The 16992-nt window shown below is 37.2% G+C and overlaps 1 protein-coding gene across 1 annotated transcript in view; it reads left to right on the top strand.

Annotated features, from left to right (window-relative positions):
• The window catches only part of USF3 (upstream transcription factor family member 3), a 57934-nt gene that overhangs the window by 21912 nt on the left and 19030 nt on the right, over positions 1–16992 (top strand). Inside the window, exons 2-5 of the mRNA XM_042954885.1 lie at positions 9973–10097; positions 13041–13105; positions 14234–14262; positions 16140–16222. Of these exons, the coding sequence (XP_042810819.1) occupies positions 13059–13105; positions 14234–14262; positions 16140–16222 (159 nt within the window). The 5' untranslated portion in view covers positions 9973–10097; positions 13041–13058. The remainder of the gene's footprint in view (positions 1–9972; positions 10098–13040; positions 13106–14233; positions 14263–16139; positions 16223–16992) is intronic.

The raw sequence follows: 16992 nt of genomic DNA, 5'->3' as shown, positions 1-16992 counted from the left end.
TGAGTAGCCCATTACCCTGGCGTCATTTGTTGAAAAGACTGTTCTTTCTCCCATTGAATGGTTTTGGCATCCTTGTCAAAAACCAGTTGGCCACAAATTTAAGGGTTTATTTATTGGCTCTTAATTCAATTCCATTGATCTATGTGTCTTTATGCGAGTACCACACTGTCTTGATTAATGTAACTTGGTAGTAATTTTTAATATTGTGAGCTGTCTTTATTCTTTTCAGTCTTTCTAAACAGTACTGACAGGGGCGCCTGGATGGCTCAGTCGGTTAGGCGTCCAACTTCACCTCAAGTCATGATCTCGCAGTTTGTGGGTTTGAGCCCTGCGTTGGGCTCTGTGCTGACAGCTCAGAGCCTGGAGCCTGCTTCGGATTCTGTGTCTCATTCTTTCTCTGCCCTTGCCCCACTTGTGCTCTGTCTCTCAAAAATAAATAAATGTAAAAAAAAATTTTTTTACACAGTGCTGACAGTAGGCTTCCACTTTAAACATTTAGCACCTGTCTAAAGCAGATTATTTGAATATTTTGTTTTATGAAAAACCTATAAATCCAATTGCTTTTTATTTGCATATGGCTTCTGATTGATGTTTTTGTTTTCTTATGAGCAGGAGCCATATGAGAAAATAAGTTTTTTGGGCTAGATATTACCACTTAACGTATGTCCAGGACAATAAGATATATATTGAAATGGAAGGAATATAATAGTTGAAGACATGGTTTTGCTAAAATGTACGATAGTGTGTTTGCTTTGCTTTTTTTTTTTTTTTTTTTTTTTTTTTTTTTGCAGGGGGTGGCCGAGGTGGGGAATCACTATGAAAATAGTTAAGGACTTGGGATCTGGAGTCAGATAGTAGTAAGTTGGAATCCTGCCTCACTATTTATTAGCTGTGTGGCTGTGGACAAATTACTAAATTATTTTAATACCACTTTATAAATTAGTGAATATCAGATTAGACTCTGTGTATAAAATAATTATATAATGTGTACAGATAATTATATAATTATGTGTCTTAAAATGATTTTTAAAAAGTGTCTACCACCATGGGGCACCTGGGTGGCTCAGTCAGTTAAGTGTCCAACTCTTGATTTCAGCTCAGATCATGATCTAATGTGTGTTCAAGCCCCACATTGGGCTCTGTGCTGACAGCGCATAGCCTGCTTGGGATTCTCTCTCTCTCTCTCTCTCTCTCTCTCTCTCTCTCTCTCTCTCTCTGCCGCTCCCCTGCTTGATCTCTCTTTCTCTCTCTCAAAATAAATAAACATTAAAAAAAATTTTTTTAAAGTGTTTACCAACAGAGCATTGATTAATCTGGAGATGTCAAGCATTTTCTATTCATAGCAAAATTTTTTGCTTTTGTCTTCATTTTTTGTTTGTATTTATTATTAAGATATAATTCACATGTCACAAAACTCACCCTTTTAAAGTTTAGAATTCAGTGATTTTTAGCATATTTACAAAGTTGCATAGTCATCTCCATACAAGAACATCATCCCCCAAAGAAACCCATACCCATTAGCTGTCACTCTTGATTCCCTCTCTCCACTCCTAAAAGCACTAAACTGCTTTCTGTCTCTGTGGATTTGCCTGTTCTGGACATTTTGTATAAATGGAATATGTGACCTTTTGTGTCAGGCTTCTTTCATTTCCACGTTTTCAAGGATTACCATGCTGTAGCATGTATCATTACTCCATATCTTTTTATTGCTGAATAACATTGCCTTGTGTGGACATAGCACATTTTACTTATCCATTCATCATTCACATGGACCTTTGGCTTGTTTCAACTCACTGGCTGTTACGAATATTTCTGCAACAGACATACGTGCACAAGTTTTTGTGTGAACGTGTGTTTTCAGTTTTTTGGGGTGTATACCTAGGTGGCGTTGCTGGATCATAGAGTGACTCTGTGTTGTAACTATTTGAGGAATTGCCAACCTGTTTTCCCAAGTGACTATACCATTATACATTATACATTCCCACCAGCAATGTATGAGGAAATAGCACACTTTTGATAAACATATTTTTTCCAGCTTTATTGAGGTTTGATTGACAAATAGATACTGTATGTACTTAAGGTATACAACATGATATTTTGGTATGTGTATACATTGTGAAATGATTACCACAGCTGACCTAATTAACATATCAATCCACTCACATAGTTACTTTTCGTGGTAAGAACAAAAGATTTTAAGATATTCTCTCTTAGCAAATTGCAAATATACAATAAATTATTATTAACTGTAGTCATCATACTGTACATTAGGTCTCCAGAACCTATTCATCTTATAACTGAATGTCTGTACCCTTTGATCAACCTCTTCCATTTCCCCTATCTCTTAGCCACTGGTAACTACCATTATGCCCACTATTACCATGAGTCCAACTTTTTTAGTTTCCACATATTAGTGTGATTATGCAATATTTGTCTTTCTGCATCTGGCTTATTTCACTTAACATAATGTCCTCCAGGTTGATTCATGTTGTCACAGATATCAGGATTTCCTTCTTTTTAGAGGTGAATATTCCATTATGTACATATATTTGTCTATAAAATATATACATGTGTATATATGTAAATATATATTTATATATTTCATTATGTGTGTGTGTGTGTGTGTGTGTGTGTGTGTGTGTGTGTGTGTGTGTGACATTTTCTTTACCCATTCACCCATCAGTGGACACTTAGGTTGTTTCCATGCCTTGGCTGTTGTGAATAATGCAGTAATGAACATGGGATTATAGATAGTGTTTCCATTTCTTTTGGATACATAGCTAGAAGTGGGGTTGTTGGATCATACGGTATTTCTGTTTTTAATTTTGAGAAACCTCCATACTGTTTTCCATAATGGCTGCACCAATTTACATTCCCATCTGTTGTGTATGAGGGTTTCCTTTTCTCCATATCTTCACCAACACTTGTTATCTTTTGACTTTTTTTTTTTTAATTTTATTTTTTTTAAACTTACATCCAGGGGCGCCTGGGTGGCTCAGTTGGTTAAGTGTCTGGCTTTGGCTTGGGTCATGATCTCATGGCTCGTGAGTTCAAGCCCCACATTGAGCTCTGTGCTGACAGCTCAGAGCCTGGAGCCTGCTTCACATTCTGTGTCCCTCTCTCACTCTGCCTCTCCCCTGCTCATACTCTCTCTCTCTCTCTCTCAAGAATAAATAAACATTAAAAAAATTTAAAAATAAAAAAAATAAAATAAAAAATAAATTTACATCCAAATTAGTTAGCGTATAGTGCAACAATGATTTCAGGAGTAGATTCCTTAATGCTTCTTACCCATTTAGCCCGTCCCCCCTCCCAGAACCCCTCCAGTAACCCTCTGTTTGTTCTCCATATTTAAGAGTCTCTTATGTTTTGTCCCCCTCCCTGTTTTTATAGTATTTTTGTTTCTCTTCCCTTATGTTCATTTGTTTTGTCTCTTAAAGTCCTCATATGAGTGAAGTCCTATGAGTTTTGTCTTTGACTAATTTTGCTTAGCATAATACCCTCCAGTTCCATCCACATAGTTGCAAATGGCAAGATTTCATTCTTTTTGATTGCTGAGTAATACTCCATTGTATATATGTACCACATCTTCTTTATCCATTCATCCATCAATGGACATTTGGGCTCTTTCCATACTTTCACTATTGTTGATAGTCTTTTGACTTAAAAAAAAAAAAAGTTTATTTATTTTGAGAGAGAGAGGGAGGAGAGAGTATCCCAAGTAGGCTCCATGCTGTCAGTACAGAGCCCAATATGGGGCTTGAATCCATGAACCATGAGATCATGACCTACCTGAAACCAAGAGTTGGACACTTAACCAACTGAGCCATAGAGGGCCCCCATTTTTTGATAATAACTCTTCTAATAGGTGTGAGGTGAAATCTCATTATGGTTTTGATTTGCATTCCCCTGATGATTAATGATGATGAACATCTTTTTATGTACTTGTTGGTCATTTTTATGTCTTCTTTGGAAATATATATTCTTTGAATGAATATTTTTGAAAGAAATTTCAAGGGATTGATTAAGTGGCAGGGACCTTGAGGGAGCCTTTTGAGGTAGTGTTCTGTATCTTGATCTTAGTGGTGGCTACATGAGTGTATTCACATATATAAATTTATTGAGCAGTGAACTTAAATTAGTGGCTTATTGTATATGTAATATGTCAATAAAAAAGAAAAAAAATCCGTACTTCATTGTACTTTTTATTGTTTAAAGTAGACCAGGGGAACTTTGTTTCGGAAGTGAAATCTGAGCATCCTTACTAGGCACAGAAAATTCGTTCACAGTCTAGTCCAAGTTCTCTTCCTGTCCGCACCTCATGTTTCCTTCCCTCTCTCCCATAATTTTTATATTCCTGCTGCAATCCTCAGACTCACAAGACATTTTTAATGTTTCACTGCCTTTGCACTTGCTCTTCTGCTAACTCATATCCTTTCTTCTCTCCATCTTGACTGACAAAAATACTATGTATTCTTTAAAACCTAGCTTTCTTTGAGTCCCACAAGAAACATGCCTGATTCTGTGTTCTTTCATAGCATTTTATTAACAAATCTTTGAGGTAGCATTTACCAGTTTTTAAATTCACTTTTAAAACCTTTCTATTTTAAAACAATTATAGACTCAAAAGAAGTTACAAAAATACTACAATGAATCCATGTACTGCTGACCCAGTTTCCCAGAGTAGAGATATGTAGCTGTAGGACAATAACACAAGTAGGAAGTTGACATTCATTAACCAATTTTTTAAAATTCATCTTCTTTTCAATTATTTTTTAAATTATCTGTGCTGCCCAATATGGTAATCACTAGCCTCATGTAACTATTTAAATTACTTAAAATTACATAAAATTAAAAGTTTGGTGGTCTCACTAGCCACATTTCAAGCATTTAATATACACATGTGACTAATGGCGACCATATGGACAATGCAGGTATAGAATATCTGCATTGCACAAAGTTCTTTTGGATAGCCCTGATCTAGACTGTGTTCTTCTTGAGAGAAGACTTGCCTTTTCCATCTTTGTATCTATAATTCCTAGGCAGTGGGGGCACTTGGTCTATACCTGAATGATTGAGTCTAGTCCTATCCTCTTGTTTTACATGTGAAGAAACTTGGGCCCTAAGCTGTGATAAGTAAAATGATGCCTAGCTTTTCAGTAGCAAATCTAGAATTAGAGCTCATTTTCCCAATTCCAAGTTCACTGTTCTTTCCAGGTGGCCTCATTGGTTGTGAGCTCACTGATTTTTATTAGTTTTAGAGGGAGAACAGTGTTAAAATAATGCACTTCTCAGACTTTAGGCTACAGAAAAATCAACTAGGAAGCTTGTATTTCTGGACTTGTCTTTCCTAAGATTCTGATTCAGTAGGTCTGGTGTAGGGCGTAGGAATCAATATTTTAAACGTATGCTTAGTATATGTGGTCATAGCATAAGGATAGCTCAGAAGAGAGAGCAACAGAACAGAGAGCCTGGAAATGGAACTGCACTAATATGGACATTTGATTTTTAACAAAGGTACCACTGAAGAAAGGAAATGTTTTCAACAAATGATGTTGGAACAACTAAATATCCATATGGGAAAAAAGTGAACTTTAACCCCTACCTCCTGCCATACAGATCATTGATCTAAATATGCCAATATCATAAACTTTGTAGAAGCAATCATAGTAGAATATCTTGGGAATGAGTAAAGGTTTCTTGGACAGGCCACAAAAAGAAATAATCATACTTCATCAAGAACTATTGCTTACCAAAAGGCACAATTAAGAAAAGGCATAGGTAGGCCACATAGTGGGAGACAATATTTGCAAAATATGTTTCAGACAAATGACAAGTATGCAGAAGATATAAGTAACTCAGAATATATGAAGATTTTCTGTAAGTTAATCATAAAAGGACAAACTGTTGTAAACTCTTAAGTCTAAAGTTCTCTTTTGGCCAGCAAAAGAGGGGACACAGGATTAAAGCGAGAGACGGCTAATGTCCGGGAAAAGACAAGAGCCCTGAATAAGGGTCCTTGCCTCGTATTTATTCAGGTCAGAAGGCTTGCAAACGTGATGGGCATGTACAAAGAGACAAACTAGGAACATTAACTTGGGGACGTGAAGGAAAAGGGGGGTTTTGAAGATATACAGTGTTTGGGGTTTGGGTCAATATTAAACTCCCGGCTCCGGGCAGATGGATAGATGGTTGTTAACAGCAGACCGGAAGCACCGTGCCTATTTATCTTAGCTAGCCTAGGGGATGAGACAGATAGGGGGAATAACCACAGGGCTAATAAGGCACCTTTTCTTTTGTTCACCATCTCTGCTCTGGGCTGCTTTGCCTGCAGCACAGAGGTCCATAGTCCAATTCACCAATCAATTTACCTAACCTGGCCCTATTCTCCCGTGAAAGCAGCTTTTCTGCTATAGTACTAAATTGGGAGTGTTTCCACCTTGAACATCTAATCTTGTTTATTTTCATATACCTACGTATTGGGCACCTTTGTGCCATTTCTATTTCAGGCCTTTGCCTCTCTCTATTTTGGGGGGTTCTGCAACCCCTCTGTATTTTGGGGTGCCTTCACACCTCCCTAATCCTGGCACCTTTGTGCCTCCCTATTTTCGGGGTATCTTTGCACCCCCCTATTCTTGGAGTGCCAATCTGGTTTACCCAAACTCCGGTGTAAGCATTTTATGACTTTGTATTTCTTTATCCCTTGTTAATCCATTTGGTGTAAGCCTGGAGGATTCCTAAGCTTGTCCCCTACAGTAAACAATCCAATTAAAAAACTGGCAAAAAGATAGGGCGCCTGGGTAGCTTAGTCGGTTAAGCGTCCGGCTTCGGCACAGGTCCTGATATCACAGTTTGTGGGTGTAAGCCCTGCATCAGGCTCTGCTGACAGCTCAGAGCCTGGAGCCTGCTTCTGATTGTGTGTCTCCCTCTCTCTCTGCCCCTCCCCTGCTCAGGCTGTCTCTCCCTTTCTCTCTCTCTCAAAAATAAATAAACATTAAAAAAAAAAACTGGCAAAAAGATATGAGCAGGCAAAACAAGATCTACAAATGGTCTTAAATTTTCTTCAATGTTTATTTATTTTTGAGAGAGAGAGAGAGAGAGAGAGTGAGCAGAGGTGGGGGAGGGGCACAAAGAGAGGGAAATGCAGAACTCAAGCAGGCTCCAGGCTCTGAGCTGTCAGCACAGAGCCAGATGCAGAGCTGGAACTCACGAACTGTGAGATCATGCCCTGAGCCAAAGTCGGATGCTTAACTGACTGAGCCACCTAGGGGCCCCCTACAGATGGTCTTCATATGCACATAAAAATTTATTCAATGTTATCAATCATCCAGGAAATGAAAATTAAACTATAATGAGATTCCACTATTTAACCACCAGAATAGTTGAAATTGATAAGCAGACAAAGCCCAATGTTAGTAGGATATTGAACAACCAGAACTCTTACATTTTGGATGGGAATGCAAAATGGTACTGTCACTCTGGGGAAAGTGTGACAAATGTTCTTACATAAGTCTTTTTGTGGATATACTTTTTTTTTATTTCTCTTGGGTAGATACTTGGGAGTGGAACTGCAGGGAATATAATAAGCATTTCTACTCCTGGGTATTTACTCAACAGAAAGAAAGACTATACCCATGAAAAATGTTGCACAAGAATATTCATGGAGAGCAGCTTTTCTTCGTGGTCACCAAAACACAGGAACAGGTGTTCATCAACGGAAAATAAACAAGCTATGTTATAAACTGACACACAGTTATACATTCATACTCAGCAATAAAAAGGAACAAACTACTGGATGAATTTCAGAAATAGCTGAGTGAAAGGTTGACAAAACAGAATTCTCAGTTAATGCATTGTAAAGTTCAGTAGAGAAAAAAATGAGAACACTGGTTGCCTCTGTGGGAGAAGGGGAAGGTATTGACTAGGAAGGGTCGTGAGAGAACTTTCTCTGGTAATAATAATGTTCTGTACCTTGATAGGGATTGGGTCACACAGGTATGTGCATTAGTCAGAACTCACTGAATTTTACACTTAAGATTTCTGCATTTTACTATACATAAGCTTTACTGCAAGAGGAAAAAGCAGTTTTAAAAGTTGTGATTTTGATACAAGTGATCTCAAAAGTACACTTTGAGAACCATTGGATTTGACTAATTTCAGAAATAATTCTTTCTTACCGTAAAATATAGTGATTCATAGATTATTAATGTAACATTTTGAATTTTTTCTTTAAAAATTAAATATTGTATTAAAAGTAACATTTCCTTATTAGTAGGTTAATGAGTCAGTGGACAAGCGTTTATGACATTATTATATAGTTCATTATTTCAATAAGTATTCTTTGTTTTAATAAGTGTTCTTTTTTAATGTGAGGAATGCAAGCTTAATATCAGGAGGAATAGCATATGGAAACACTTGTACACTGATAGATGTAATTGAATTTGTTAAAATGTGGTTTGAGATGGATATTTACAGTGATGTTTGGTAAACTGGGTGATGTACCTCTTTCAGTTAAACTCTTGCGTCTCACCCCCATGCGATGAGTATGTTTACTTATGTGATAGACCTCTAGTATCATTTACTTTAAGATTCTAGATGTTCAGAAGTTTAGAACTTTAACGTCATGTATCTTACTTGTAACATGAATCTGCAAACTTTCAAAAGTGCTCACAAGTTTTACAGTTTCAAAACTGAAACTGTAATGTTAATGACCAAATGCTGACTCACCGGCACAAGGGACATCTGACCTTACGGGTTTATAGGTGAAATTATGTGTTCACCTGTCATGCCCTATCCCAAATAATCTCTCCTCCAGTAGGGTGTTGGTCAGATGCCAGAAATTCCACCAACTAAAGATACCTGCCTGTGTTTCTAAATTTTCCTGATAACAATCCCCTGGGGGCATTCTAAATTTCAGACTCCTCCCTTAAAGATTGGGATTCCTCCCTTAGAGACTGATTCAGGGTCAGGCTGACAGTGGGCTGACAATTCCTGTTTTTTAACTATTATCTTGTTGAAAATACAGATTCCTGGGCCCTACCCAGTACTTCTCATTTGTGTAGGATGAAGCCCCCAAATCTACATTTTTTGTAATGTTTGTATTTATTTTTTTTGAGAGAGCGTAAGCCAGGGAGGGGCAGGGAGAGGGGACAGAGGATCTGAAGCAGGCCCTTCGCTGACAGCAGCAATCCCGATACGGGGCTCAAATTCATAAACCGCATGATCATGACCTGAGCCAAAATCAGACACTTAATCCACTGAGCCAGGTGCCCCCAAATCTGCATTTTCTGGAGTATATTCAATGCACAGTTCTGAAGGCTGTCATCCTAGTGCCGCTGCCTTCGTGGAAGATCCTCGAGTAAGTTTTGTCACTCTCACAAGTGAGAAGAGGGAAGTGGGAGATTGAAGGAAGATAATTTTAGAATTGAGGACAGACCTTAGTGTAAGACATAGGTGGAGGACAATAAGAACTTGAGGGACAGTGAGCATGCCTAAGAGAAAGGAGAGAATCTCCTGGGATCTGTCCAGTGACTACAGTACTTGCTACCATTTTTGTGGGAGTGGAGCATGAGCCGCCTATTGGAGAGTGACTTTTTTTTTTTTTTTAAACATTTATTTATTTTTGAGACAGAGAGAGACAGAGCATGAACGGGGGAGGGTCAGAGAGAGGGAGACACAGAATCTGAAACAGGCTCCAGGCTCTGAGCTGTCAGCACAGAGCACGATGCGGGGCTCGAACTCACAGCCCTCACGGACCGCGAGATCATGACCTGAGCTGAAGTCGGCCGCTTAACCGACTGAGCCACCCAGGCGCCCCTGGAGAGTGACTTTTTAAAGCAACTACGTTCATTAGCTTTCGGATCATTCTGTTTGCCACCAAAAATCTGCCTGCATGCCCTAATTTGCCAGTTGTTTTACATGCTAATGGAAACCTAGCCACTGTAAACATTCATTGATTTTTCTCTTGTGTAGTAAGAAGAAAACATAACTTATAGACCATCTTCTGGCAGAAGATGATAGATTTGGATCAGAAACGGGAGGTGTTGGAAGCCAGGAATCAAAAGTGAAGAACTTCTGCAAGCCCTTGGGTGATAAAGGTGACAAGGACTTATTTACTCACATGTCCCGCATTGTCATTATGTAGTAACCTGATGTGAGTTTGTTGCTTTTAGGCTGATGTATACCATCACACATGTAGGGGAGAGTAAGCTGCTGGAAGTGGGACTTGAGTGCACATTTCTCCTCAGGCTGCTTCAGTCAGTACTTCCTGTCATTACCTTGTCTGCATTCACTTCTACTCATTCCCCAGGACCCTTCCTCCACCTTTACAGGGCTAGAGCCCAGTCTGAAATGGCTTCATTATTATTCATAGCTAACATTTGTTGAATTCTTTTTGCTGCTAGGCACCGTGCTGCTCTGCTCCCCTGCATTTGTCATTCCCTTCTCAAAACAACCCAATGGTGCAGATGCTATGATTTTGATCCATTTTGTAGATGAAACATCTGAGGTTCCAAGAGGTTATATATCTTGCCCAGGACCTCACAGCTAGGAAATGGCAGAACCAGATTTTATTTTATTTTATTTTATTTTATTTTACTTTATTTTATTTTATTTTATTTATTTTATTTTATTTCATTTTATTTATTTCTGTATCTGTTTTTTTTAATTTTTAAATGTTTATTTTTTTAAATTTATTTTTTTTTAATTTACATCCAAGTTAGCATATAGTGCAACAATGATTTCAGGAGTAGATTCCTTAATGCCCCTTACCCATTTAACCCATCCCCCATCCCACAAGCCCATGAACAACCCTCTTTGTTCTCTATATTTAAGAGTCTCTTATGTTTTGTCCCCGTCCATGTTTTTATATTATTTTTATTTCCCTTCCCTTATGTTCATCTGTTTTGTATCTTAAAGTCCTCATATGAGTGAAGTCATATGACATTTGTCTTTCTCTGACTGACTAATTTCACTTAGCAGAATACCTTCTAGTTCCATCTACATAGTTGCAAATGGCAAGATTTCATTCTTTTTGATTGCCGAGTAATACTCCATTGTATATATATACCACATCTTCTTTACCCATTCATCCATCGATAGACATTTGGGCTCTTTCCATACTTTGGCTATTGTTGATAATACTGCTATAAACATTGGGGTGCATGTATCCCTTCAGAACAGCATACCTGTATCCCTTGGATAAATACCTAGTAGTGCCATTGCTGGGTCGTAGGTTAGCTCTACTTTTAATTTTTTGAGGAACCTCCATACTGTTTTCCAGAGTGGCTGTACCAGTTTGGCAGAACCAGATTTTAAACTCATGCTTTCTTTCTTTTTTTTTAATGTTTATTTATTTTTGAGAGAGAGCGCGTGTGAGTAGGGAAGGGTCAGAGAGAGATGGAGACACAGAATCTGAAGCAGATTACAGGCTCTGAGCCATCAGCACAGACCCTGACATGGGGCTTGAACTCACTAACCATGAGATCATGACCTGAGCCGAAGTCGGACGCTTAACCTACTGAGCCACCCAGGCACCCCTAAACTCACGCTTTCTGATTTCCGATTCCATACACAGAAAATGGTAACTGCACTTGCACCTACTCCAGTGTACCACAACAGCTATCCCAGTTGGACAGACCACTTTTGAAAGGCCAGGCCGTCAGTCCCTGAGATTTAAAAGCATTAAAGTTTTCATTATGAAATTTTTAAAGGTCAGAGAAGAGAAAGAAACCACCTATAATGTTGCTGGCCTTACATAACTATGACTATTATCTTCATGTATTTGCTTTCAGGCTTTTTTGGCATATGAATATATTTCCCTATAGTGTATATATATACTATATATATAAATATATATATATATTTATATATATAGTATATATATACACTATAGGGAAATATATTCATCAAAAATATATATAAATATATTTATATATATAAATATATATATAAATATATATAAATAAATATATATATTATTTATTTATTTTGAGAGAGACAGTGTGTGCATATAAACTGGGGAGGAGCAGAGAGAGAGGGAGAGAGAGAGAACCACATGTAGGCTCCGCACTGTCAGTGCAGATCCTGATGCGAGGCTCAAACTCATGAATCATGAGATCATGAGATCATGAGTTGAGCTGAAGTCAGATGCCCAAGCAACTGAGCCACCCAGGTGCCCCAGTATCCTGATATTTTATTTTAATTTAATTTAATTTAATTTAATTTTGTTTTATTTTATTTTTTTAAATCTTTATTTATTTTTGAGAGAGACAGAGACAGAGCAAGAGCAGGCTCCAGGCTCTGAGCTGTCAGCACAGAGCCCGATGCGGGGCTTGAACTCACGGACCGTGAGATCATGACCTGAGACAAAGTCAGACGCTTAACCGACAGAGCCACCCAGGCGCCCCTCCTGATATTTTAAATATAAGTAGAATTTTCCTACTCCTACCCAGGTATTAATGAGTGTCAAGTGATGATGTAAGACTTCTAGCAGTTTGAGAGAAGGATAGCAAGTGAGTGAATGAATGAATGAGCTTGCTTCCGTACAAGGAATATTCCTTGTATGGCTGTTTGTGTGTACATGTTTGTGTGCTTGTCACTTGTTTTTTCTGCATTCAGAGAGGAGAACCAGTGTTCTCATTTAAATTTTGTAGAACACTTCAAATATTATGAACAAAGAACATACTCTCCCAACTCAAGTATGTTTTACCTGTTTTTCCAGGTCTTGCTCAAATCCACACCCCCTTTTTAAGCCTTTCTAGATTTCTAACCTGATAATGATCTTTCTCTACTCCAGTCTTCTCAAGAACTTTCTGGCGATACCTCACATTTGACATTCACCATGCTCTCCACCTGCTAGTTATAATATTTTTTGTCCTGTTTTCTTATACCTTTTTCTATCCACAGCAGCTAATCCAGTGCTTTTTTGTGGTGTCACTTTTGTTTTTTTAGCATTTTGGTATTCAAACCAAAGTGCTATTAATTTCTCTAACATACTAGAATAACTTGAACTTTCTGGCGTGTTCTTCCATGCTGTGTAGGTTCCTATCACTGTAACCATGCCAGAAATGACAGAGAATGAGACTCCTACAAAAAAGCAGCACAGGTATGTAGTCCTGGTCCAGAAATAATATAGTTTGGGGAGATGAACAGCAGAATTAGTCCCCACTTTGTGAAATAGGCAGTCCTCAGGGAACTTTCATTAAATGCCTGGAAGACCATTATTCTTCAGAAATATGTGTGAATAAATAAATACAGGTTTACAGAAAGGAGTACATAGTTAAAATTTACCTGTCCTCCTTATTTTATGGACAGTGTAACAGAAATGACAATGAGCAATTAAAATTGTATAATACCAAATCTATCCTAAGTGTTTAGTTTCTCCTGAAACTTTTACTTGCTCACAGTATCACAGTCTTTGTAGACTGTTAAGTTCATTTAGGCCGAAGTCAATTTGAATAGACATTTTGTGACATTACAATTTTGTGACATTACAATATGCACGTCAGTACAACATTACTTCTGGTTCTTTGTATAAGCCCCCTTCTGAATTTCTAGCATTTTAGGCAGTGTTTCTGCTTAAAATTGCATGGTCAGTGCTTTCATTAATATTAAAATCCCCATTCTCTTTCCTTACCAAATAACTGTTAGGGATTGCTAATGTATTGAGTAATTGTACATAAAAGGGAAATCAATGGTTTGAGTAGATTAGCTTTTAAGAAAAACTAAGAGTTTGGATAAGCTAAGGCACACAGATGCAAAAGATGGCTCAAATGCCAATTGTCTGTGTGTTGGTGCTGGTGGCTGCCATGGTTCCCCACCCCCGGGGATTAAAAAGTTCCTTTCTACTGTTGCTTGTACCCCTGACACACTCACCGCACCCCTTGCCAGGTGCCAGAGCAAACATCAGAAGTCACCTACTTGGTACATCACTTTGAGAGTTGACTAGCTCTTTAATTACATTTTTCAAATAGTTAACATTTTCAATGATTGATTCACTTCCCAACCATTGACTTTTGGGTATGGATGAATAGAGAATTGTAGAATTTGGAAATTGTAGATTCTAAATTTATACTGATGTACCTGCAGTTAGGTTTTCATACCATAATAAGATGGTTTCTTACTGATGCAACAAATACAAATTCATAAAATTTCTGTGGTTCTCAACATATAAAGTGGAGAAAATGTTTTCCTGTTATTTTCATGTTCCTTTTATCTGCACTTTTTGTTTCAGAAAGAAAAACCGGGAGACACACAATGCAGGTAGAAACAATTTCAATTGTATTTGTTAGCATTTTTGCATTCACAAAGAAATTATACTGTAGTCGATTGTAAGGTTTTATGTTACAAGCATAGAATCATTATTCCCTATGTTTTAGGAAAACGTTCCTTTACTTTGTTTGTTCCTTTATGGTTTAATTGGCAAAACACCCCTCGAGTCTCATGAAGATGGCTAGTTTATCATCTTCTGATTCATTGTCTATTTAGATAACTCGAGGACTAATACGCCTTTGGAACTACTGTTTTAAGTGATTTCACCCACTGAGGAAATTGAGCTCTACTTCTCCCAAATGGGATAGAGAGAATGTGTCTGCAGAAGTTCCAGAGGGAGCTGGCTGCCCAGAGGAGCAGAGGAGAGATGAACAGCAGGCTGTGGAGCTTAAAAGTCCCTGAAATGTGAACAGTCTTAAATGAAGTTGTGGAGTCCTCAGTCACAGGAAGAAATGTAGAAAATAAATGTTTGATTTTATCTCAAACGTCCAGATTATAGGCCAAAGCCAGATAAACATTTATAGAAGTGATTGTGCCTACATTTATATTTTGGTACATTTTAGAACACTTTCTTTTCCAGGGGTTACAGTCAGATTGAAAACAAAATATTTTAGAAGTTAATGTCTATTACTCTATAACTGATATTCTTCCTTTCCCTAAGGAAAGGACCCTGGGGGAATTTTTGTCTATGGGAAGATGGGGTGAACACTGATGGAATATTGCTGTTTTCCAGAATGAGAATTTCCTGCCTTTGAATTCCCCTTTATCACTGTGGGTCTCAATGTTGGTTTTTTCTACCTCCATACATGAAAAAATCCACTCCTGGGTAATAACAAATACTGTTATTAGAGAATTTAGAAAAAAGGTGATATCATACTTTATTGTTTTCCCTTCTTTGGCCAAATGAATTAAATCTAATCTTTTTAGCCATAGGAGCTAAGTATTTTTATTGGAACCAACTCACATGGTGTCATAAATATGTCCTGATAGTAATTTATTATGAGAGAGTAATTAGATGTCATTGAAAATATGTCTTTACTGCTAGATTGTGAAGCAAAAAGTATGATTTTGCAAAACAAGAGCTGCTTATGGTTAATCTGAAAGATCACTGGAATCTTTTGTTAGGAAGGGAGGTTTTAGAAACCCTTCTGACAGTAAAAGCCAAGACTAATAATATTTCTACTTACAGTGTCTTATTGAAATTATTTAGATCATCTCATTCCCTCTTGCCCTTTCCATACAATCTTTAAAGTTGTGGCATGTAAGCCTGGAAGATTTCTCAGTTAATTTGGTTGAGATGTTGCCAGTTGCCCAGTTTCTTATGGGAAAAATCCTATGTGCCCAGAGTGAGTAAACGAGACTCCTAGAAATTTTAAGTCATAACTGATAGCTGTTCTATTTCAAAAATGCCTTCTAGACATCCTAAAAGGTGTTTGAAGGTTCTGTAATCTGTCTAAATAGGTCTCATTTGCCTATTTGCTATAAAAAGGCAGCTTTCTACTAACTTAGCTTGTTAGTAGGGGTTCTTAAAATTTAGTTATCACTAAAATGTCCAGTAATTACTTGAAACATAATAATGGCCTAACAGTAAAGTAATATTAGCATTTTCTGTTTTTAATTTGAGTTTAATTATTATAGATCACATTTTTAAAATGCTAATAAAAGTATTGCTTATATCAGTGCCCATAATGCTAGACTTATAATGCAGCATTCTTAGAAATTGTCTTGTAGTTATTTGTCTTCAGTAGATACTGTTTGATAAAATTTTGTTAGAGATTTCTTTACCTAAAATTTCTTTACCCAGGGAGAATAGTGAGCTATAGCAGTGTACCATAAGGTCTGATAAATGGATTTTTCCCCCTATCTAGTGGAGAGGCATAGAAAGAAGAAAATCAATGCTGGAATAAACAGGATAGGAGAGCTGATCCCATGTTCCCCTGCCCTGAAGCAGGTAAGAAGTCTACTCCTATTTTCATTCATTACTTGTGAACAGATAATTCCCTAAGTTGTTTCATTGCTCAGAGTGCTTATTTTTGTTTCCTGTCATTTTTGGTTTTTGGAGTTAATCATCGTCTCATTGTTTTTCATTTGCTTAATTTTCTATATACCTATCTTTAATTTTTCCCATACTGATAACAGTCTTCTAGTAGAGTATTCTACATGATCAAGTGGACCATATAATTTCTAGATCTTTAAGATCTTGAATTATTCAGTCCCACGATTACATTCATTTCTGTGCTACAGTACTTACCAGGCATTTCTTTTATTTTCTGCCAATGATATTTTTTTATTACCTTTAAATTCTTACCTAGAATCTTCCAAGGATCTCTGTTTTATTCTCCATGCTCTGTCAGCCTCCACTGGCACTTAAATCTCAGCTTATTAAAGTTTTCTCTCATGAAGATAGCTTTTTGTTTCTTCTGATAATGAGGATAAAGTGTGCTTACTGAAAACAAAACAAAATGGAAACAATATGGAAGTCATAAAAAGTTTGAAAAATAAGTTGACATCCTACTCCTAGGTTGTAACTACTATTACAAATGTTGTTACACATCTCTTTGGACATTGCTTTATGAATATATATGTATATATATATTTGTAAAATATGTTTCATATATATATTCATAAAACGTTTCATAACCTGCCTTGTCATTTTCACTCAGTCGTACATAGTAGACTTTTTTTCATATGATCTCCTTTCTTTTTAATGATTATATAGTG

Source organism: Panthera leo, chromosome C2 (genome assembly GCF_018350215.1).
Source record: "Panthera leo isolate Ple1 chromosome C2, P.leo_Ple1_pat1.1, whole genome shotgun sequence".
NCBI classification, from domain to species: Eukaryota; Metazoa; Chordata; class Mammalia; order Carnivora; family Felidae; genus Panthera; species Panthera leo.
The sequence above is the reverse complement of the archived record's forward strand: the minus strand, read 5'-3'. Positions and strand labels throughout refer to the sequence as shown.